Genomic DNA, 23,246 nt, shown 5'->3' on the forward strand with positions numbered 1-23,246 from the left:
GGAAATAGTTTCTCAGCCAAACTAAATGAGCTCTTCAGATCCTAGGCAATTAATGTTTCTGCAAAGCCTGCATTTTAAAATCACTTCTAGAATCAAAGTGATTAGAAATGAGTTCCTGAGAGATCAGATTCCATTTTTAAGAGCTATAACACATAGTTGTGTTTTAGCCTACTTTCTGTTTAGCTTGTTTCTAAATGATGCAATCTTTTAGATGAATTGGGTGCATGGCCTCCTGCTACAGCAATCCTCTTCTACCTTGGTCACTTGATTTTATTTCTGTAAACCAGGAGTAACTGGTCCTATTATCTGATTAATGTAAGAAAAAACAGCTTAATTTCAATATTTCCAAAAGCATTGCATTTGGCAGAATTTTCCAATACTCAAATAAACAATATTTTCAAACCTCGTTAGAAGACCATTTCCTTTTCCTAAAGGTTATTGTATCCTCCTGGCAGAGACATCAGGAAGTCATTCTATTTTTTTTTTTAATTTAATTACAGGAGACAAGTTAAGCTTTTTGTTTTAGTTTTCAAAATAAAAATACATTTGGTGGGGTTTTTTTGATAAAAAATTATGTTCTCACTTTAGAAAGTTTAAATGCAGAAAAGTATAGTCTTTTGACTATTGCAAAGTTAGCTGCTGGAAGCACACTTCTACTGTTGGCTCCTTCCAAAACACTGCCAAAAAGAAAGTAGAGGAATTTTTCTAGTAGCATTGAATCAGTTAAGATTAGGTTCAGCTGTGAATTAGAACTCATAAAATAAAAATGGGTTAAATAAGATAGAAGTTTATTTTTCTCTCGAATAATTTTAGGTGATCCAAGGCTGATGTGGCAACTCCATAATGCTCCTTCTGGCTTGATGCTCCACCATCTTACTACCATCTAGTGGTCCAAATTGGCCATTCTTCTGCCTGTATTCCAGCAAACAGGAAAGAGAAAAAAGGAGAGCCAGGAGCACTCCCTCATCCTTTAAAAGCACTTATCAAAAGTTGCACCCATCACTTTGCTTACCTTCATAGCATTGGCCAGAACTTAACCACACTGAAACTCCTAGGTGTATGAGAAACTCCTGGGTGTATGATTGGGAAATATAGTCATTATTTCAGATAGTCATAATGCCCATGTAAAAATTGACAGTTCTGTTACCTACAGGAAGAGGATAAATATCGAAGGACAACTAGAAATCTCTGCCACCATAGTATAAACTCACAAGAAAAAAGTAATGAGAGAAGAAAAAAATCACAACAAAATTTTGGAAGCTATAATACAGGTGAACAAGTGGTAATTGACTTAGCAGTCCCAAGGGAGCTAAATCTTAAGCCAGTAGTGGGGAAAACAAAGAAAGAAATCAGTTTATACCACCAAGTCCTCAAAAGGCTTCAAAATTGGCAAAATCAGGTATTTCTGGAGGTAAAAATGAAGGCAGAGCTAAAAGTAGAAAGATGTTGAATGTCTGTTTAAAAAGCAGTTTGACCTTTACATCCTCTCTTGTACTCCGAAAGCAAAGCAACTGCCCCATCCTTCCTCCAACATAAAACTAGAGGTTTCATCTCTTTAGAGGGTCTCTTCCCAGGAGAACACCAGGCACGGTTAAGCGTGGGAATACCTTATCTAGATAGGGAAATTAAAAGGAGGTCTCATGCTGAATGCTGAGACCACCTCCTCCTAACATACACAATCTCTTTCCCTCATTTGATTTCCAGAATGCTGATAGCCAAGCCTATTCCCTCCAGAAAAAGAAAATGGAATCTCTTTCTTTGACCAGCCCAAGAGGAAAGATATGAAAATATAAAGATATTGAGATCACAGATTCTGCAATGAAACAGCTCAGGGAAATCACCCTACATTAAACCCAAACTCAGCAAACCCTGTACTTGCACACACAGCAGCTTCCAATCATCTATTTAGTGCCCAGTTCTTAAATATGATTGTATACCTAAGGATCAACACATGTCTTAGGAAAGCCTCTAACATGAAATATAGATAGTAAAACTAAAAGCAACATATGAGATAAATTTCTTTTAAAAAAACAAGAAAAACAACTTGGAGAAACAGACTATGCAAGGAGAAGAAATTCAAGAAAAATAAAAGCTACCATTAATATCCTCAAAGATATAAAAGATATTCCATCTATGAAACAAAAGCAGTGTGCTATTTTTTAAAAGTTCGGTGAACAAAAAAGAGCTCTTGCAAATTAAAATTGTGATAGTTGAAATGAAAAACTCATTTTTAGAATTTAGAAGTGTTAGTATTAGTAGATAAAGTTGAGCCAAACTGTAAGAAAGTAGAATAAAAGAGAAAAATTATGGAAAATAGGAGAAAAATACATAAGAATCTTGGCAAACTAGTCCAGGGTATCCAAATAATAAAAGTTCCAAAAAGAGAGAATAGAGAATATAGAAGAGAGGAAATAATCAGAGATAAAGAAAATTTCCCAGAACTGAATAATATGTCTCCAGATTAAAAGGGCTCCCCAGGTGCCCAGAACAATGGGTGAAAATCTATAAAACCAAGGCACACCTTCATGAAATTTCGAAATACTGGGGAAAAAATGAGAACCCTGTAAGATTCAAGAGAGAACAAAACCTAGGTCACCTACAAAGGTGCAGGAATCATAATGACTTTTGTCTTCTCTACAGCATTTCTGGAAGCTAGATGACAATGGAGCAAGGCCTTCAAAATTCCGAAGGAAAATCCTCTCCAACCTAGAATTCTCTATCTAGGCAAATTATCAATCAACTGTGCAGGCAGAATAAGACGTTGTCTGACATAAAATTTTTCAAAAAGTTTGCCTCCCATGAACTCTTACTGAAAGAAGCTCTGAAGAATGTGTTCTACCAAAATGAGGGAATAAACTAAGACAGAAGACAATATAGGATCTAGAAAACAGGGGATCCAACACAAAGGCACAGAAAGAAAACTCCAGGATGATGGCTAATATCAATTCCTGTTTGCAGCTGTACATCTGGCAGAGAAGGCTAACAGTCCAGATGGAGGAGGCCAGAGGACTCCATCCCAGGAGATATTTCTTCAAAAAATTTAAATTGATAAAATACCCAAAGTGTCTGAATATATTGAGAGGAGATTTAGACAACTAGTGAAAAGTCTAGGATTTAATTAGTCATAGAAAAGTATGCAAGTGAAAAAAAAAGATAAATATTAACTCCAGGGGAAAAGTTGTATAGGAAAGGAAAAGTAGTATCTTACATGATTCAGCTATCAATAGATTTTATATAATCATAATTAAGTAAACTTAATATGGATCTAACCAAAATTAAAACTAACTATTGAGAGGATTGGGGAGGTGGGAGAGGAGGAGAGCTATGTTTGGGAATATAAGGACAGGAGAGTGAAAGAGAAACAAATTCTCATATTCCATAAAAGGAATTCATCAGATAACACCTAAAATTGAAATAAGAAAAGCAATATATTCATATTGTTCAGTGATATGGAGCAAATAGCAAATAAACCATCTAAAAAATTTGAAAGTCATTGCCTTTAGAAAACTGTTCAAGTTGGAGTGGGGGCATATGATGTATTTTTTTAAAAGCATTGAACTGTTTCACTCTATGCAAAAACAATTTGACTCTTTAAATCATATGCAAATATAGCTTTGATAAAAAATGAAAACTGGAAAAAATTTTTCTGCTAAAATAGTCTAGAAAAAGAGAGCAAGAGAGGGATTACTGAGTGTTAAAGAGATGATAAAGCTATTTTAGCAGCAAACTAAGATTTCATTCTTGACATATTCAAAAGAATTGAAAGAGAATTTAAAAAAGGAAAATAAGTATAAAAAGGAAAAAAAATTACCTAAAGTCCTACCAGTCATTAACCTTTTAGTGAATATCTTCCAAACATCTATTTGTCTGTAGACAAATATCAAAAAAGCTAATTGTCAGGTGCTTACACTATAGTCACCCAGCTCCTTGCTTCTTATAAGTGGTTGCTTCTTATAAGTGGTTGCTTCTTATAACCACTTATAAGAAGCAAGGAGCTAGGAATCAAATATCCAATGCAGATATTTAACATATCTCTGTTTTACATATCTCTATTGCCAGATCATGCTATGGACTATCAGTGCTCTCTTTACTGCTGGAAATAGAGTCATTCGCATCTTTAAATCGAATCAGATTAGAGAGCCAATTCCAGAAACCCCAGAACCAATTCAGAAAACTTATTCTTAACACTCTGTTCCTCTGGAACCACTCTTGGTACCAAAATCTGCATTCATCAGAGTTCTCCAGAGAAGCAGAATCAATAGGATACATATAAAATATATAATTTATATATGTATAAAATTTATATTAAATTTTATGAATTTTTAAAAAATATATTTATATAAATATATATGGAGATTTATGAGATTTGTTATGAGGAATTGGCTCTCATAATTGTGGAGGTTAAGTCTCATGATCTGCCATCTGCAAGCTGGAGACCCAGGAAAGCAGGTGGTTTGTAATTCCAGTCCAAGTCTAAAGACCTCAGAACCAGAGGAGCCGTTAGTGTGAATCCCTGTCCAAGGGCAGGAGAAAATCAATGTCCCAGCTCAAAGAGGCAGGCAAGAATAAAAAAGGGAGGGAATTCCTTCTTCCTCTGCTTTTTGTGCTATTCAGGTCCTCAACAGATTGGATGAAGCCCACCCACATTGGAGAGGGCAATCTACTTTACTGAGTCTACTGACTCAAATAAATGCTAATTTCATTTGGAAACACCCTCACAGACACACCCAAAAATGAAGTTTAATGTGGGGGCCCTGTGGCACAGTCAAGTTAACACATAAAATTAACCATCAAGGGGCTGGCCCCGTGGCGCAAGCAGCTGGGTGCGCATGCTCTGCTGCGGAGGCCCTGGGTTTGCCGCTTCTGATCCTGGGTGCACACCAATGCCGCTTGTTAAGCCATGCTGTGGCGGTGTCCCATATAAAGTAGAGGAAGATGGGCACAGATGTTAGCCCAACGTCAGTCTCCCTCAGCAGAAAAAGAGGAGGTTAGGCATTGGATGTTAGCTCAGGGGTGGTCCTCCTTACAAAGAAAAAAAAAAAAATTAACCATCAAGATAGTTTAACTGAATTAACAATTCCAGGGTGAGAGTTATTTTTTTCTTGGCATTTTGAGGCTATTACTCTACTGCCTTCTGGATAGCATTGTTGCTGTTGAGATGTCTTCTGTCAGTCTAATAATCGTTTCTTGGTAAATAATCTTTTTATCTCTGACTCATTTGAAGATCTTTTTTGGGTATTTTTGTCTTTAGTGTATCTAAATATAGATTTCTTTTTATTTCTCCTGTTTGGTGTTTGTTGTGTTTTATGAATCTGAGAGTTCATGCCTTTCCATTGATTCTGGAAATTTCCCATCTGTTATCTCTTTGAATATTGCCTCTTCCCTATTATCTCTATCTATCCCTTTGAGACTCTGATTAGATGAATATTAGATCTTCTCTCTTTTTCTTCCATTTCTCTTAAAATGTTTTTCATATTTTCCATCTCTTTGTCTATCTGTGCTAGGTTCCATAGTATTTTTTCAGCTTTATCTTTTTTGTGTGTGTGTGAGGAAGACCAGCCCTGAGCTAACATCCGATGCCAATCCTCCTCTTTTTTTTTTTTTTTTTTTTTTGCTGAGGAAGACTGGCCCTGGGCTAACATCCGTGCCCAACTTCCTCTACTTTATATGGGACGCCACCACAGCATGGCCTAACAAGAGGTGCATCGGTGCACGCCCAGGATGCAAACTGGCGAACCCTGGGCCGCCGCAGTGGAGCGTGCACACCCACAACCACTTGTGCCACCAGGCCAGCCCCTTTCAGCTTTATCTTTTAATTCAATAATTCTCTCTTCAGTGGTATTTAACCTGTCAACTAACCCATTCATTGAGTTTTTAATTTCAATTATTATAATTTAATTTCTAGAAATTCTATTTGGTAATTGTTTTAATCTACTTGGTCCTTTTTTGATAGTTTTTCATTCTACATTCGTGGTTTTGATTCCGTTTTTTATTTCTTTAAACATCTTAAAGGTACTTACATATACTTGATAATTCCAATATCTGAAATGGTTGGTGTTCTAATTCTGTTTGTTGTTTCTCCTGACTGTCACTTATGATGTGTATTTTCTCACTGATTTTGTAATTTTGGATTATGAGTTATGTTTAGCTGATCTTAATGTGTGAGAATTCTGTGAGGCCTGAGTTTAGGGTGTATACCTCTAGAGAGGATTTGTGTTTGCTTGAGCCAGGTGCCCTGAGGTACTATCAACCTAGGACCACTTTAAGTTATGTTTTAAACTGAGGATTTCCTAGACTCTGCAGGTAAAGCCAAATCCCAAACCCACATGAGGGGAGGCATGTGGTTTCTAGTTCTCAGCAGTAATTTTGTTTTCATTTTCACTCAGAGCTCACATTAGTCAAGAAGTTTTGTTGTCACCTCCTTTTATCAGTGGGTTGATTTTTTCTAGCCCACCTTTTCACTGAGAGAATAACCTTTTAAATGGTCTTAACTTTGGGCCGGGGTGGCAGTTCCAACTCTTCTCCTTATGTGGGTCTAAGGCCTAATCTCATGCTCCCTTGAAATACAAGGCCCTAAGTTCCCAAGATCAGCAAGTAAAGCCAAGGCTTTTACACCTATTTAACAGGGTGGATTCCTGTTTCCTATTTTCCCCTACTTTGGTACCTGAGAATTTCCTATAATTTCTCATGAATTCAACTATGCGTTTAAAATATATTTGTGTTTTATCTGGTGGGTATATTGCTAGGTGGCAGAAGACTGTGTTTCAGATATTTGTAGGTGCTTTTTACATATTAAGATTTTAATATCATGCTAATCATATATGTTGCAAATATTTCCCCAATTCATTTTTTTGTCCTTAACTTTATTGATATTCTCTTTTCCTTTACAGAAAATTTTAATTTTTATGTGATGAAATCTCTCCATTTTTCCTTTCATGGTTTCTACCTTTGTTGTCATGTTTACAAAGGCCTTCTCTACCACAAAATGATCTATCTTCCTTTTTTCCCTACTATTTTTCTGGTTTGTTTTTCAATAAACTTTTTATTTTTGAATAACTTAGGTTTATTAAAAAGTTGCAAAGATAGTACAGAGAATTCCTGTTTATCTGTTTTCATATTCTAACTTACATTTTTCATCCCCCTGAAATTTATTATGTATGCATCCATTTATTAAAAAATAATTTGTTTTATACCAACTGTGTTCTAGGTACTGTTCTAGGCCCTGCGGACATGGCAATGAAAACACAAATCAGGTTTCTCCTTTAATAGAGCTTATATTCTAGTGAGATAGACAGACAGTAACTGGTCAACATACTTTGGAAAATGTCGTTCTATTGCGGCTCTTGTCTCTTTGTTTTCTGAGGCTACTTATCTCACTTGTTTGCACAGTTAGTAGAGAGCAGGAATTATGTCTTTTTTGGGGTACCTAGTATATCATAAGCACCTAACAATAAATGTTTGTAAAAAAGGGATGAGTGAATGGATCTATGTCATTTACATAGAAACAATTTATTTTCACTCATTTTGTCAGTTGTAGAACACAGCCATTATGTCAATATAAACCCCTTCTTTTAATCAGCAATGTCCTAAGTGCTTAGGGTTTGAGAGTTATAAAAATAATAACCACAGTTAACACTGAGTGCATGCTGTGTGCCATGAATTAACTCATTTAATACTTACTCTTTAAGATAAGTATTTCCATTGTGCCCAATTTCTAGTTGAAGAAATTTAGGCTTATGGACTCACAGCCAATAAGAGGGAGAGCCAGGTTTGGAACTCAAATCTGTTTATATCTAAAGCCTAAGCTAAGACTTAGTACTTCTTTAACTAAAATGCCCACTACTCCTTAACAAGCACCCTCTACTCTTGTCAGACACACTTCCCCATTCTCTCTGGCACCTGGTATTCACTCTCAACCTCCATACCATTGCTTGTATTGAACTTTCTGCCTTTCTACCCACCCCACACACACACATACACACATAAAATACCGTATGCTTTTCACAAATCTCAGCCTTTCAATTCTCAGCCCAATCTCACCTCCTTACACACACTTACCTTTCTTTTGCTAAATTTCTAAAGCATCTGTAGTCTATGACAGCCCCTTCAAATTGGGGTGCACATACCACTAGGGCTACAAGAAGATTCCCAGAGTGCACAGGAATAGATAATTTTAAAGAATTAATATACAGATCCTCAATTTCCATTAGAATTCTTCTCTAAAACTTCTCTAATTATGCCTTTGATGAGAGTTTCAGGCTGCTTCTCCATTCCCACCATCAGCTTCACAATTACCCTTCTTCCACTTCACATAGAAAATCCAAAAGAAAAGGGAAGAAGTGACAAATACATATCTTTCACCCATTATGAATCTCACTGTGATGAATTGCCATGTGATTTTAAAACTTCCAGGGGCACCAAACAAAGGAATAATTCAAAATGTTGGTATCAATGTAAGAAAGTAAATGACTTATGTCTAGGTTAAAAATCTTTTGTAACCATGCAGTTTCCAATTTTAACAAAATTGAAGCAAGACCAAATTGAGTAGCAGCTGATAGATCATTAAAATAGTTTTCACTGGTAGATCTCCATATGACTTTTGGCATATAACTCAGAAGGAATTTGACAATTTGATTGACATCTCATATTTATGAGGGCAAGGTTTCTCAGCATTATAACAGTAGAAAATAGGAATAGAATTGATACTGACTGTTGTATCATTCAAGCAGTAATTTATTTATTCACACATACCTGAACTAATTTAAAAAAAAAGAACCAAGCATGTCCGTGCCATTAAGAGATGTATTTCCAATTAAAGTTTATGCATAATGCCAATAATTATTTATCAAAATCAGTAATATATATGTTGTTTTGATGAATTGTATATTAACAATAATTCTAATAATAACTCCATCTAGATTATCCCTTCAAGCCTATGGTCATAGGAAATAAAATAATGTTATAATATGTAAATATTTTTGATGTAAAGAAGTATGATAGGATGATCAATAAAAGGTTGACAATCAAAAAATTCTGTTACATTTGATAAAACTCTGTGGGAAAAGTGAAATGGAAATATGAGTTCAAGGATAAAAAGGAATAATATAAATTTGCATCTGTTAAAAAGAAACAAGAGCTTGCTCATGTACTTTTTAAATAGAATAATGGTGAGTATCAAATCACTAGGTATTTAGATTCTATTGGATTATGTTTTGGAGAGTGATGTTATGGTTTTGTTTTTCAATACTGATATTTAAAATATGCTGGAAGTTACATCCTTAGCAACTACTTACAATTAGAATTTTAAAATCTAGATGTCAACTTAAAAATGTAGAAAGGAGTATCCTGTTACTCAGATTCTTTGGGGATACATGAAAAGAAATGCTTGAAGGCTGCTAGTCTACACCTAAAGTCTCATTTGTTCTCAATTCTTTCTTGAGTAGGTTCTTATCTTCCTATCTAGATTACAAGTTCTCTTTGTGTAAGAATTATGTTTTGTTTCTTGTGTTTTTCCCAGAGACTCAGGGAGAGGAGCATGTGAGCAAAGTAGGCAGCTGTGGAACTGAGTGGGGCAGGATGGACTTAGAAGTCTTTGTACTCTGACAGTATTGTAGCTTATGCTCATGAATTTTATGTGCATTTTGCAAATATGTCTCAGTTCTGCTCTTTGGTCAGGAAAGTTTCCTCATTCCAAAATATAATTCCTCCCCACCCCCCACCTCCTATTGACACTTAGAATTCCTTCAAATAGTGTCATAAGTTTGCATTCCACATTTATTCAAAATGTGTATATCTTTAGAAGAAGTATCATTGACCTAGAGTCACATTATATTAGATTACTTCCAAGAGCGAGTTTTTGTAAAGGAGGGTGAGGAGAACCAAGAGGTTTACGTGTTGGCTCTTTGAGCTGACTGCAGACTAAGCCAAGCATCTCTTCTTAACTGAAGTGATCCTCAAGAGCAGATTAGATAGGACCTTATTGATTTGGATCAGCCACATCAAAATCCTCATTTCTGGGAAAAATATCATTCTTGAATAGAGAAGCTCCCTGTGCCTAGACTGACTGAGTAATGAAGATAATGCTTAAGAGTGACCCTGCTAGGCCTCCAAATTGCAGACCATCCCAAAGTAACTAAGCAGTCACAACTGCACCCTCCTTTGGGTGAATGAATAAGTTAAAACACTTCCTTTTCTGTTTCTGGTAACTCCACATAATCAAAACCCTTTGGCTGCAAATTATCCTTCCTCTGGTGTAGGGAAGATTTTAGTGTAGTGCCTAGAACATAGTAGGCATTCAGTAGATGTTGGTCAAATAAACAGATTTTCAGAAAGAGAAGGGACTCCTGAGAAGTAATTGATAACGAAGTTAGACTGCCAATTACTCTGAAGCCTGGGTCACTAACGATTTACATCTTTGATTCATTTTTCTCTGCAGCAAGTGAAAGGGAACTTTGCTAGGCTGCGGGCCTGCATCTCAGAACTCCGCATGTTGCAGAGAGAAGGTTGTTTCAGACCACAAGGCACTTCTTTGCAGCTGGCGGTAGAGGATGGACTCCAGCAGTTCAAACAGTACAACAGACATGTGACTACAGGCGCAGCTCTCACCTGCACTTCCCTGGAGGTAAGAGATGCTGGCCTTTAAGATTCTAAGCAATCTTCCCATTTCAGTCCATCTAGATGCTTCATTATTTATCATCCTTATATTGTTCTCTGTTTCATACACATTGTATATAATTTTCAAGGCTAGATTTGCAGCTTCCTGCAGGCAGGAGACGTGTTCCCTTTTTCCTATAACCTGCACAATTCTTAGTACACAGCTAGGCGTAGAGAGGAGTTCTAAAACTGTGGACTGAAGCGAATTATAAAGAAAAACTGAAATCAAAATAAAATCTGAATATGTCGTCTTCCTCTAGATTGTTGGAATTTGTAAAGCAATCATTAAACTGCCTAGATTGATGTCTATATTTATGTTTTCTGGGTACTTTTAAAAATTTACATTGTTCTCAATCAAATCTTATCATCAAATTAAGTAAATTTTCTTGGGATTAGCAAATGTGCAAATGTAAAAATTTCTAAAATTCTGGTGCCAAACTAAGACAATCTTAAAAGTATAATAAGTTATGACTGGAAACTCCATTGAGTGTGTGAGTGAAAGTGAATTAAAACACTTTCAGTCTCTGATAACCTCAAGGCGTCAAACAGATGAATTTAAAAAATAATTGTGCTTTCATCTGCATCCCTCATCAATCAAAAATGTCTAAGTACAAAAAAGAATTGCATATATTTAATACTTGGCTTCTAGAGTTGTAAATTCAAGACAAAACTGTTAAGAAAAACATACATTGTATTCATTCAGGTGGAATAAAATATGCAAATTATACTCAAACACATCAATATTCCTTCAGGTCAGATATATTGATCAAGAGTGAGTACACTTTAGAGTTAAGAGAGCAAAAGAAACAGCTCAACTGGATACGGGTTGAGCAAGGAGAGAAATCTACGTGGAAGCACCACTGTGATAAAGGAGCACATAGGCTCTCTGATATTACATTCACATGTAGTGAGTGGAATTTAAGGATTGTATTTCCTGTAAAATCAAAGCATTTTGAGCAAGAGAGATACTGCCCAGTGCTTCAGGCAATCTTAAAAAACGAAAATACAGGGATGGCTTCTACCAGTCACTTTCTGGGGTAGGCTCTGCCTGTTTGGAAGGGTCCTGGGATGATCTGTCCCACCAGACCTCTCCCACCAGAATCTGTCAAATGAAATCTGATTTGTAAGTTACAATTACGTCCTCTTCTTTGTTCCAAAGACAGTAGCCACTACCACAGACTTCTGCTGTGTTGATCCTCCAGATCTAACCTGTTATGTTCTTCTCTCTGTACATCATGGAAAGAACACACGTTGATTCTTGGATTTATTTCCAGATCACTGTTCTGACTTCCCAGCCTGGAAAAGAGGTGGTCAAACAATTGGAGGAAGGATTGAAAGATACAGACCTCATCAGGGTCAGGAGGCTTCAGGTAGTTGAGATCACAAAGGGAGTCCTCGAGGGTATGGACTCAGCATCCCCTGGTGAAGAGTCCAGCAACGATGGTAAGAATTAAAGGATAAGATGAAAAGAGTGATAAGAATTTTAATGAGTAGTGTTTTACAGGTCAGGAAGATTATTTTCCATGGTCTTTTTACATTCTTAAATGAAATGAAACCAACAGATTTCACTGCGATTCAGACAGGTGTTTCTAGGTGTTAGAGTTGAATTTTTTAATCATATTTCTAGTTTCAGAAGCAATACATGTTAATGTAAAGCCTGAAATATTATAGGTATAAATGGATAAATTCTTAGACTTATACAACATCCCAAAACTGAACCAAGAAGAAATGGAGAATCTGAATAGACCAATCACAAGTAAAGAGATTGAAATAGTAATTAAAAACCTCCCAAAAAATAAAAGTCCAGGACCAGATGGCTTCTCCGGTGAATTTTACCAAACATTCAAAGATTTAATACCCATCCTTCTCAAACTATTCCAAAAAATAGAGGAAGATGGAACACTTCCTAACTCATTCTACAAGGCCAACATCACCCTGATACCAAAGCCAGACAAAGACAATACAAAGAAGGAAAATTACAGGCCAATATCGCTGATGAATGTAGATGCAAAAATCCTCAACAAAATATTGGCAAACCAAATACAGTAATACATTAAAAAGATCATACACCATGATCAAGTGGGATTTATACCAGGGACGCAGGGATGGTTCAACATCCGCAAATCAAACAACGTGATACACCACATCAACAAAACAAAGAATAAAAACCACATGGTCATCTCAATAGACGCAGAGAAGGCATTTGACAAGATACAACATCCATTTATGATAAAAACTCTCAACAAAATTGGTATAGAAGGAAAGTACCTCAACATAATAAAGGCTATTTATGACAAACCCACAGCCAACATCATACTCAACGGGGAAAGACTGAAAGCCATTTCTCTGAGAACAGGAACGAGGCAGGGCTGCCCACTCTTACCACTCTTATTCAACATAGTACTGGAGGTTTTGGCCAGAGCAATTAGGCAAGAAAAAGGAATAAAAGGAATCCAAATAAACAACAAAGAAGTGAAACTCTCACTATTTGCAGATGACATGACTTTATATATAGAAAACCCTAAAGAATCCGTTGGAAAACTATTAGAAACAATCAACAACTACAGCAAAGTCACAGGGTACAAAATCAATCTACAAAAATCAGTCACATTTCTGTATGCTAACAACAAACTAACAGAAAGAGAACTCAAAAAGATAATACCATTACAACTGCATCAAAAAGAATAAAATATCTAGGAATAAATCTTACCAAGGAGGTGAAAGACCTATACAATGAAAACTAATGCTCTTTGGTTGCTGTCTTAAAATTCTTTTTTTGTGTGTGTGTGTGAGGAAGATTGGCCCTGAGTTAACATCTGTACCAGTCTTCCTCTATTTTGTATGTGGGTCGCCACCACAACATGGCTTGATGAGTGGTGTAAGTCTGTGCCTGGGATCCAAACCCGCAAACCCGGGCCACCAAAGCGGAGTGTGCCAAACTTAACCACTACACCACCGGGCCAGCCCTAGTCTTGAAATTCTTAATAATTTTATCTTTGAATTTGTGTTTTGTAAGTGAAGTTTGATGGCACGATGGAGCCTGTGCCAGGGGATTATAGTCTTGGCTCATACACACCCTGCCTCCTACATACTTCCCACCTCCCCAGAATGGATTCTCAGTTTCCAGCTTACCAGCCCTGATGTCCCCACCCTGCCTAGCCCCACCCAGTGACCATTGGCGCCCAGCTCCCTACCAATAAATCCAGCATAAATCACCAATAATCTACACTTCCTAGAAGAGAAAATGTTCAAACCGAGTCTTAAAGAATAAATAGGAACTAGCCAAGCAGAGGAAGAGGAAAAGGTCACACAAAAAGACCAAAGGGCATGAGAAAGCAAGATAAATCAACTTTCAGAGACATGCTCATGGTTCACTATGACTGAAGCCTGTCAGGCAGAGGCAGGAGTGAGGCTATAGAGGAAGGCAACGGTTAGGTTAAGAAAGGCCGTATATGCCATTCTAAGATATTTGGATTTCATTCTAAGGTAATGGAAATTTATGGAAAGATGTGTGTGTGTGTGTGTGTGTGTGTGTGTGTGTGTGTGTGTGTCTGTGTGTTTTCATTGTATTTCTTTTTTTTTTTAATTTTTTGTTTATTGCAGTAACATTGGTTTATAATATTGTATAAATTTCAGGTGTACATCATTATACTTCTATTTCTGCATAGATTACATCATGTTCACCACCCAAATACTAATTACAACCCATCACCACACACATGTCCGAATTATCCCTTTCACCCTTCTCCCTCCCCCCTTCCCCTCTGGTAACCACCAATCCAATCTCTGTCTCTATGTGTTTGTTTATTGTTGTTATTATCTACTACTTAATGAAGGAAATCATACGGTATTTGACCTTCTCCTTCTGACTTATTTCACTTTGCATAATACCCTCAATGTCCATCCATGTTGTCACAAATGGCTGGATTTCATCGTTTCTTATGGCTGAGTAGTATTCCATTGTGTATATATACCACAGCTTCTTTATCCATTCGTCCCTTGATGGGCACTTATGTTGCTTCCAAGTCTTGGCTATTGTGAATAATGCTGCAATGAACACAGGAGTGCAGGTATCTTTATGCATTGGTGTTTTCAAGTTCTTTGGATAAATACCCAGCAGTGGAATAGCTGGATCATATGGTAGTTCTATCCTTGATTTTTTGAGGAATCTCCGTACTGTTTTCCATAGTGGCTGCACCAGTTTGCACTCCCACCAGCAGTGTATGAGAGTTCCCTTCTCTCCACATCCTCTCCAACATATGCTGTTTCCTGTCTTGTTAATTATAGCCATTCTGACCGTCGTGAGGTGATATCTCATTGTAGTTTTGATTTGCATTTTCCTGATAGTTAATGATTTTGAACATCTTTTCATGTGTCTGTTGGCCATCTGTATATCTTCTTTGGAGAAATGTCTGTTCAGGTCTTTTGCCCATATTTTAATTGGGTTGTTAGTTTTTGTGTTGTTGAGATGCATGAGTTCTTTATATATTTTGGAGATTAAGCCCTTATCAGATGTATGGTTTGCAAATATCTTCTCCCAATTGTTAGGTTGTCTTTTTGTTTTGTCGATGGTTTCCTTTGCTGTGCAGAAGCTTTTTAGTTTGATGTAGTCCCATTTGTTTATTTTTTCTATTGTTTCTCTTGCCTGGTCAGACATGGTGCTTGAAAATATGTTGCTAAGACCGATGTCGAAGAGCATACTGCCTATGTTTTCTTCTAGAAATTTCATAGTTTCAGGACTTACATTCAAGTCTTTAACCTATTTTGAGTTAATTTTTGTGTATGGTGTAAGGTAAGGGTCTACTTTCATTTTTTTGCACGTGACTATCCAGTTTTCCCAACACCATTTGTTGAAGAGACTTTCTTTTCTCTGTTGTATGTTCTTGGCTCTTTTGTTGAAGATTAGCTGTCCATAGATGTGTGGGTTTATTTCTGGGCTTTTGATTCTATTCCATTGATCTGTGTGTCTGTTTTTGTGCCAGTACCATGCTGTTTTGGTTACTATAGCTTTGTAGTATATTTTGAAATCAGGGAGTGTGATACCTCCAGCTTTGTTCTTTTTTCTCAGGATTCCTTTACCTATTCGGGGTATTTTGTTGTTCCATATAAATTTTAGGATTCTTTGTTCTATTTCTGTGAAAAATGTTGTTGAAACTTTGATAGAGATTGCATTGAATCTATAGATTGCTTTAGGAAGTATGGACATCTTAACTATGTTAATTCTTCCAATCCAAGAGCACGGAATATCTTTCCATTTCTTTGTGTCTTCTTCAATTTCTTTCAGTAATGTTTTATAGTTTTCCGTGTACAGCTCTTTCACCTCTTTGGTTAAGTTTATTCCTAGGTATTTTATTCTTTTTGTTGCAATTGTAAATGGGATGGTATTCTTAATTTCTCTTTCTGCTACTTCGTTGTTAGTGTATAGAAATGCAACTGATTTTTGTATGTTGATTTTGTATCCTGCAACTTTACCATATTCGTTTATTACTTCTAAAAGTTTTTTGGTGGATTCTTTAGGGTTTTCTATATATAAAATCATGTCATCTGCAAATAGTGACAGTTTCACTTCTTCCTTTCCAATTTGGATCCCTTTTATTTCTTTCTCTTGCCTGATTGCTCTGGCTAGGACTTCCAGTACTGTGTTAAATAGGAGTGGTGACAGTGGGCATCCTTGTCCGGTTCCTGTTCTTAGAGGGATAGCTTTCAGTTTTTCACCATTGAGGATGATATTAGCTGTGGGTTTCTCATATATGGCCTTTATTATGTTGAGGTACTTTCCTTCTATACCCATTTTATTCAGAGTTTTTATCATAAATGGATGCTGTATCTTGTCAAATGCTTTCTCTGCATCTACTGAGATGATCATGTGATTTTTATTCTTCATTTTATTAATGTGGTGTATTACGTTGATTGATTTGCGAATGTTGAACCATCCCTGCATACCTGGAATAAATCCCACTTGATCATGGTGCATAATCTTTTTAACGTATTGTTGTATGCGATTTGCTAGTATTTTGTTGAGGATTTTTGCATCGATGTTCATCAGTGATATTGGCCTGTAATTTTCTTTTTTTGTGTTGTCCTTGTCTGGTTTTGGTATCAGGGTAATGTCGGCTTCGTAGAATGAGTTAGGGAGCTTCCCCCAGTCCTCAATTTTTTGGAAGAGTTTGAGGATAGGCATTAAGTCTTCTTTGAATGTTTGGTAGAATTCACCAGGGAAGCCGTCTGCTCCCGGACTTTTATTTTTGGGGAGGTTTTTGATTACTGTTTCGATCTCCTTACTGGTGATTGGTCTATTCAAATTCTCTACTTCTTCTTGATCCAGTTTTGGAAGGTTGTATGATTCTAAGAATTTATCCATTTCTTCCAGATTGTCAAATTGGTTGGCATATAGCTTTTCATAGTATTCTCTTATAATCTTTTGTATTTCTGAGGTGTCTGTTGTAATTTCTCCTCTTTCATTTCTGATTTTACTTATTTGTGCCTTCTCTCTTTTTTTCTTGGTGAGTCTAGCTAAAGGTTTGTCAATTTTGTTTATCTTTTCAAAGAAGCAGCTCTTGGTTTTATTAATTTTTTCTATTGTTTTTTTGGTCTCTATTTCATTTATTTCTGCTCTGATTTTTATTATTTCCCTTCTTCTACTGATTTGGGGCTTTGTTTGTTCTTCTTTTTCCAGTTCCTTTAGGTGCATTGTTAGATTGTTTATTTGAGATTTTTCTTGTTTGTTGAGATAGGCCTGTATTGCTGTAAACTTCCCTCTTAGAACTGCTTTTGCTGTATCTCGTAAATTCTGGCATGTCATATTTTCATTTTCATTTGCCTCCAGGTATTTTTTTATTTCTTCTTTGATTTCTTCGTTGACCCAGTCGTTGTCAGGAGCATTTTGTTTAATCTCCACGTATTTGTGGCTTTTCTGATTTCCTTCCTATAGTTGATTTCTAGTTTCATACCGTTGTGGTCAGAAAAGATGCTTGGTATTATTTCAATCTTCTTAAATTTATGGAGACTTATTTTGTGGCCTAATATGTGATCAATCCTGGAGAACGTTCCATGTGCATTTGAAAAAGAACGTGTATTCTTCAGTTTTTGGATGGAATGCTCTGTATATATCCACTAGGTCCATCTGTTCTAGTGTGTCATTTAAGGCCAGTGTTTCCTTATTGATCTTCTGTTTGGATGATCTATCTGTTGGTGTAAGTGGAGTGTTAAAGTCCCCTACTATTATTGTGTTACTGTCTATTTCTGTTTTTATGTCTGTTAATAATTGCTTTATATATTTAGGTGCACCTACATTGGGTGCATAGATATTTACAAGTGTTATATCCTCTTGTTGGATTGTTCCCTTGGTCATTATGTAATGCCCTTCTTTGTCTCTTTTTACAGTTTTTGTTTTAAAGTCTATTTTGTCTGATATGAGTACTGCTACCCCAGCTTTCTTTTCATTGCCATTTGCGTGGAGTATCTTTTTCCATCCCTTCACTTTCAGTTTGTGAGTGTCTTTAGGTCTGAAGTGTGTCTCTCGTATGCAGCATATATATGAGTCTTGTTTTTTTATCCAATCAGCCACCCTATGCCTTTTAATTGGAGCATTTAGTCCATTGACGTTTAAAGTAGCTATTGATAAGTATATACTTACTGCCATTTTTAACTTTTTTTTTCTCAGTGTTTTAGTAGTCCTTCTCTGTTCCTTTCTTCTTCTATACAGAATTGATGGTCTCTTTAGTTTGACCTCTGTCTGAAAGCTCTACTCTTAAACTCCTCTCCTCCCTCCTTTTTTATTTTTGATATCATATCTAACCTCTTTTTTGTGCATTTGTATCCATTACCCTCTTATCATGGAAATAGATAATTTTTCCTATTTGTGGTCTTCTCTTTTCCCCTTAAATCAGTCCCTTTAACATTTCTTGTAGCACTGGTTTCTTGGTGACAAACTCCCTTAATTTTTGCTTGTCTGGGAAATTTTTGATCTCTCCTTCCATTTTGAATGATAACCTTGCTGACTAGGGTATTCCTGGCTGTAAGTTTTTTCCTTTTAGCACTTTAAGTATATCGTGCCACTCTCTTCTAGCCTGTAAGGTTTCTGCTGAGAAGTCAGCTGATAGCCTTATGGGGTTTCCTTTGTATGTAACTTGACTTTCTCTTGCGGCTTTTAGGATTCTCTCTTTATCTTTAATTCTAGACATTTTGATTATGATGTGTCTTGGTGTGGGCCTCTTTGGGTTTATCTTGTTTGGGGCTCTCTCTGCTTCCTGTATCTGGATGTCTTTTTCCTCCCTTAGGTTAGGGAAGTTTTCATCTATTATTTCTTGAAATAGATTCTCTGCCCCTTTGTCTCGCTCTTCTCCTTCCAGGACACCTATAACACGGATGTTAGTGTGCTTGATGTTGTCCCAGAGGTCCCTTAGACTGTCCTCATTCTTTTTAATTCTTTTCTCTTTTACCTGTTCAGCTTGGGTAATTTCTTCTAGTCTTTCATCCAGCTCACAGATCCATTCTTCTGTATCCTCTACTCTGCTTTTGAGTCCCTCTAGTGAATTTTTCATTTCCAGTATTGTATTCTTCATTTCTGATTAGTTCTTTTTTATATCTTCCATTTCTTTGTTGACATTCTCACTGAGTTCATCTATTCTTCTCCCCAGATCAGTGAGCATCCTTAACACTCTTAGTTTGAACTCTGTCAGGTAGGTTGCTCATTTCTGTTTCACTTAGTTCCTTTTCTGGGGTTTTGTCCTGTTCCCTTACTTGGAATGTATTCCTTTGCCTCCTCATTTTGCCTCTTTCCCTGTGCTTGTGTCTACGTATTAGGTAGGTCAGCTACATCTCCTGCTCTTGGATAGGTGACCTTATACAAGTGATGCCTTAGGAGGCCTGCCGTGTGCTTCCCTCAGTTCTCAATGTTCCGGGGGTGACCCCTATGTGGGCTACGTGTGTCCTATTGTGGCCTGTTTGCTCTCCCTGTAGGCGCCCAGGGAGGCCGAGTTATGCTCCTGGCCAGCTGTTGTAATGCTCAGCTGCTTGTTGTTGTGGGCCCTTCAGTCTCTTTATCAGGTGTGGGGAGCCCCAACACAGTTGGCTGCAAGTTCTAATACCACATTTGTGTTGCAGTATTTCTTTTAAGTGAGGAGGCCCCCGCAGTGGCAGGTTGTTAGGCTCAGGGTCTTACAATTGCTATAAGCCTACAGCCTTTGGGTCTCTTGTCAGCTCTCTGAGGATTGCAGCTGGGTGGGGCTGGCCTCAGGCATGGGGGCACCCAATTGTTTCAGGCTTTGGAAGGTGGGGCAAACCCCCTATGTGGGTCTTTGAGAAGCACAAATCTTCTGCAGCTGACAAGCCCTGCCGCCCACAGGTCCACACACACAGTCAACACAGTCCTGCCCCATGTGCGCACCCCAACCTCCTGAAGTGGACCCAGTCTCTCCATGGCAGGAGCCTCACACACTCCACCACTGCCCCACACTCTCCACCTGCTCCTTGTGCACGCCTTGCCCCACTGAAGTGGGCTCAGTTGCCAGGCTGCAGAGAATCCAGTCACCAATCTATGCAGGCCCACAAGTTGCCTGAGGGCTTGTTGTTGGGTGGGGCCAGTCTCTAGGGTGGGCTGCCTGCCCTGGCTGAGCTGGATTAAATCGGTGCTGTAGTGGGTGGGGCAGACCCTGGGCTAGCAGGCCTCAGGGAGAACTCCAATGGCGTCTGTGTCAGCATGCCCACACCAGGCCACAAGAATGGCCGCTGCCAATGTCCCAGTCCCTGGAGAGGTCTCACCTCTCATCGAGATGCACTCAGGGCCTATTAGGTGAGTCTCTTTACACCAAAGCACTGTGCACCTTTCTTTCTGGTGATTTTAGGTTGCTTTCTGAAACGGGTGAGTTTGCGCATGGGCCCTTTAAGAGCCGGTTTTAATTTCTTTGTGAACCAGCTTTTCTGGGGGTACTCCCCAATGTTTTAGTAGCAGGCAAAGTCAGATATTATGCCGCTGGTCTCGATTGTGCTGGGTCCACAAAATGCCCACAGCGGGGGCGCTCCCCGGCTCGGGGCCCCTTGCCTCCAGGGAGGGCTGCGTACCTGTGGGCTGCTCCAGGGCGGCCGTGAGGCGAGGTGCTGCGGCTTGTGAAGGCGGCGTTTTTCCTCTCCAGAAGGGAGTTTCTGCCTCTTCCACCTCCAATAGGATTGTCCTTTGTTGCAGGAGTTCCTCTTATCCAGTTTTCAGTTCTGTCTCAGGGGTAATTTTTCCACGAGTAGTTGTAAATTGGCTGTGTCCACGGGAGGAGGTGAGTTCAGAGTCTGCCTATGCTGCCATCTTGACTTCGCCCCCTTTTCTATGGAAAGATTTAAATCAAGAAGTCAAGTAGAGATTTCCAAATCATAACGTTTAAGAGGTTTTAAACCAGTTTTAATTTATCCAACACTCAAGTTATGGTTCACTCTCCAGCAGTCCTTTCTGGCTATATTGGCCTTCTCCAATGTTACGCACATGGGGAGGTGCCCACTGTCCTGACACCACTGATTTCTTCCTGGTCTCATGTGGACAACCTCACTCTTCCCTTCACTCTCTAATTAGGTCAGAGGGTTGGTAACTAAGGGTGTGTTTCACATCAAATTCTGACACATGTGGATGCTTCCAGCATCATGAGGCCACTGACGTTGTTCTGGTCAGGGATGGAGGGTAAGCAGCCTTAGCTGTATGGTTTATGAGCTTTCACCCACTGCACACACTGTGCTTTCCTCAAGCCAGTCTCCTCACTGACTGTCCTGTCTATCTCCATCCCTCCACTCGTACTGGTCTTTTCCTCTGAATTCCCTCTTCTTTCCTCTGAATTCCTTCCCCTATCCTCTGCCAGCCAAATCCTCCCCATCCTTTAAGGCATAATTCAGGTTTGTGACTACTGTATTGATTTTCCTCTCCTTAGAACCACCACATCACTTGTGGTCTGCACCACACAATTCAGCACTTAATTATATATCATGTAGAATTGTTCACCATTGTTTTATTGTGTGATAATTTTGTCTTCTTGCCTAAATTCTAAACTACTTGATATCTTTTCTTTCTGCATTAAACTGTAAGTGCCTTAGGATTAGGAATTTGTCTTACTTATTTCTGTGTCCCAGTGTGTAGCATATCCTAGATTATCAGTAGATATTTGTTGAATGAATTGATGACAGTGATACCCACGGAGGCTGTTCTTGGTCTGCCCAGCATCTCCTGCGTCCCCTTTCTCTAGTAACACCTCCACCTTCCTGGTCACAGAGTAGGCCATGACCTAGGTGAGGCAATCCTAGTTCCCCAGGCCACCAGTCGGAGTCCTTCCCAGTGGATTCTCAAACTGAATCTGTAAGAGAGAAGCTCTTTTTCTTTCTCTTTGGCCATGGACAGATTGGACATGAACTATGTTCTTTTCTCCCTTCAGAGACTGTACCCAGAAAGAACTTACTGTATCTCTAATGGCGCAGAGCTCTGAGTACTCTGAGGCCACCTGATGCCTTTATTTAGAATAGTTAGTGGCTAGAGCTGTTCAGAAGAGCTTTTAAATGCAGGAAAGCAGCTTTCTACCTGTGCCACTGCTGATGAGTCTTCCAGTAACTTCCTATTTGCTTATAAAGAATGTATCACCCCATAAATTGCTTGTAATTACTCTTTGTGGGTTAAGTGTATGTATGGTTCAGAGCTTGAAATCTTCTCTTTGCCTGTACTTTCCTCATAATTAATTCCTTTATTCCATTAATGTTTTGTTTCATCTTAGTGTCTTTATCAAGAGATTAACGACAGCAACTTCTCTCATTCTCAGAAGGATGAGTGCTTCAGAATTAGGTTGCCTGAGTCTAAATCCCAGTTCTATCACTTACTAGCTATGCGAAAGTACCTTTGGGCAAGGTACTTAGCCTGTCTGAGCCTTAGTTATTAATTCTTGCCCCATGCAATAATTGTGGGGATTAAATGAGCTCATCTATGTTAATCACTTAGTACATAATAAATGCCCAGTAAAAATTAGCTATTCTTATTATTAATATTTTTGAAAAATTTTTATATGAATGGTTTAATATTTCTGAGCTTTGTTTTTAATAGCCAGGTCCCAAGTGGACTGCAAATTAGGTGAGTATAAGACTATGTCTTGTACTTCTTTGTATCACCAACAGATATCATTCTGCCCGGCACGTAGTAGATTCTCAATAAATGTTTCTTGAATAAATAAATGAGTGATTGGAAAAAAAAACCAAATGATCTGCGAGAGGTGGTTGTCACCCACCCTGACATCAACTCAAGTAGTTGAGGACATATCCCAAATACCCGTAGCTTCCTTTCGTGGCCCATGAATATCATGAATTGATTCAAACACTTCTTGACTCTGTTTATAACTTTATTAACTCTGGTAACCATGATCATCAATTAAATAAAAATGTCTATACTCTACTTTTCGAAGAAAGAAGCAGGTTACAAGGAAATGTTGATATTGCAGATCAGTTTAAAAAGTAACTATGAGAGTATGTCCTTTGATTGGTCTAAATTCTGCCTTCTTGAGTGCAGCCCTGCACAGTGAGAACTAATCATTACAAAGATAACTTGGAGACTGCAAGATCCAGAATTGTTGAAGAAAAAA

The 23,246-nt window shown here is 38.0% G+C and overlaps 1 protein-coding gene across 2 annotated transcripts in view; it reads left to right on the forward strand.

Moving 5' to 3' along the window:
• M1AP (meiosis 1 associated protein) overlaps positions 1 to 23,246 on the forward strand; it is a 79,368-nt gene that overhangs the window by 14,047 nt on the left and 42,075 nt on the right. For both annotated transcript variants that reach the window (XM_058550844.1, XM_058550843.1), the window contains exons 2-3: positions 10,436 to 10,621; positions 11,928 to 12,096. In XM_058550844.1, the coding sequence (XP_058406827.1) occupies positions 10,436 to 10,621; positions 11,928 to 12,096 (355 nt within the window). The remainder of the gene's footprint in view (positions 1 to 10,435; positions 10,622 to 11,927; positions 12,097 to 23,246) is intronic.

This window comes from Diceros bicornis, chromosome 12, assembly GCF_020826845.1.
Source record: "Diceros bicornis minor isolate mBicDic1 chromosome 12, mDicBic1.mat.cur, whole genome shotgun sequence".
In the NCBI taxonomy this organism is placed as follows: domain Eukaryota; kingdom Metazoa; phylum Chordata; class Mammalia; order Perissodactyla; family Rhinocerotidae; genus Diceros; species Diceros bicornis.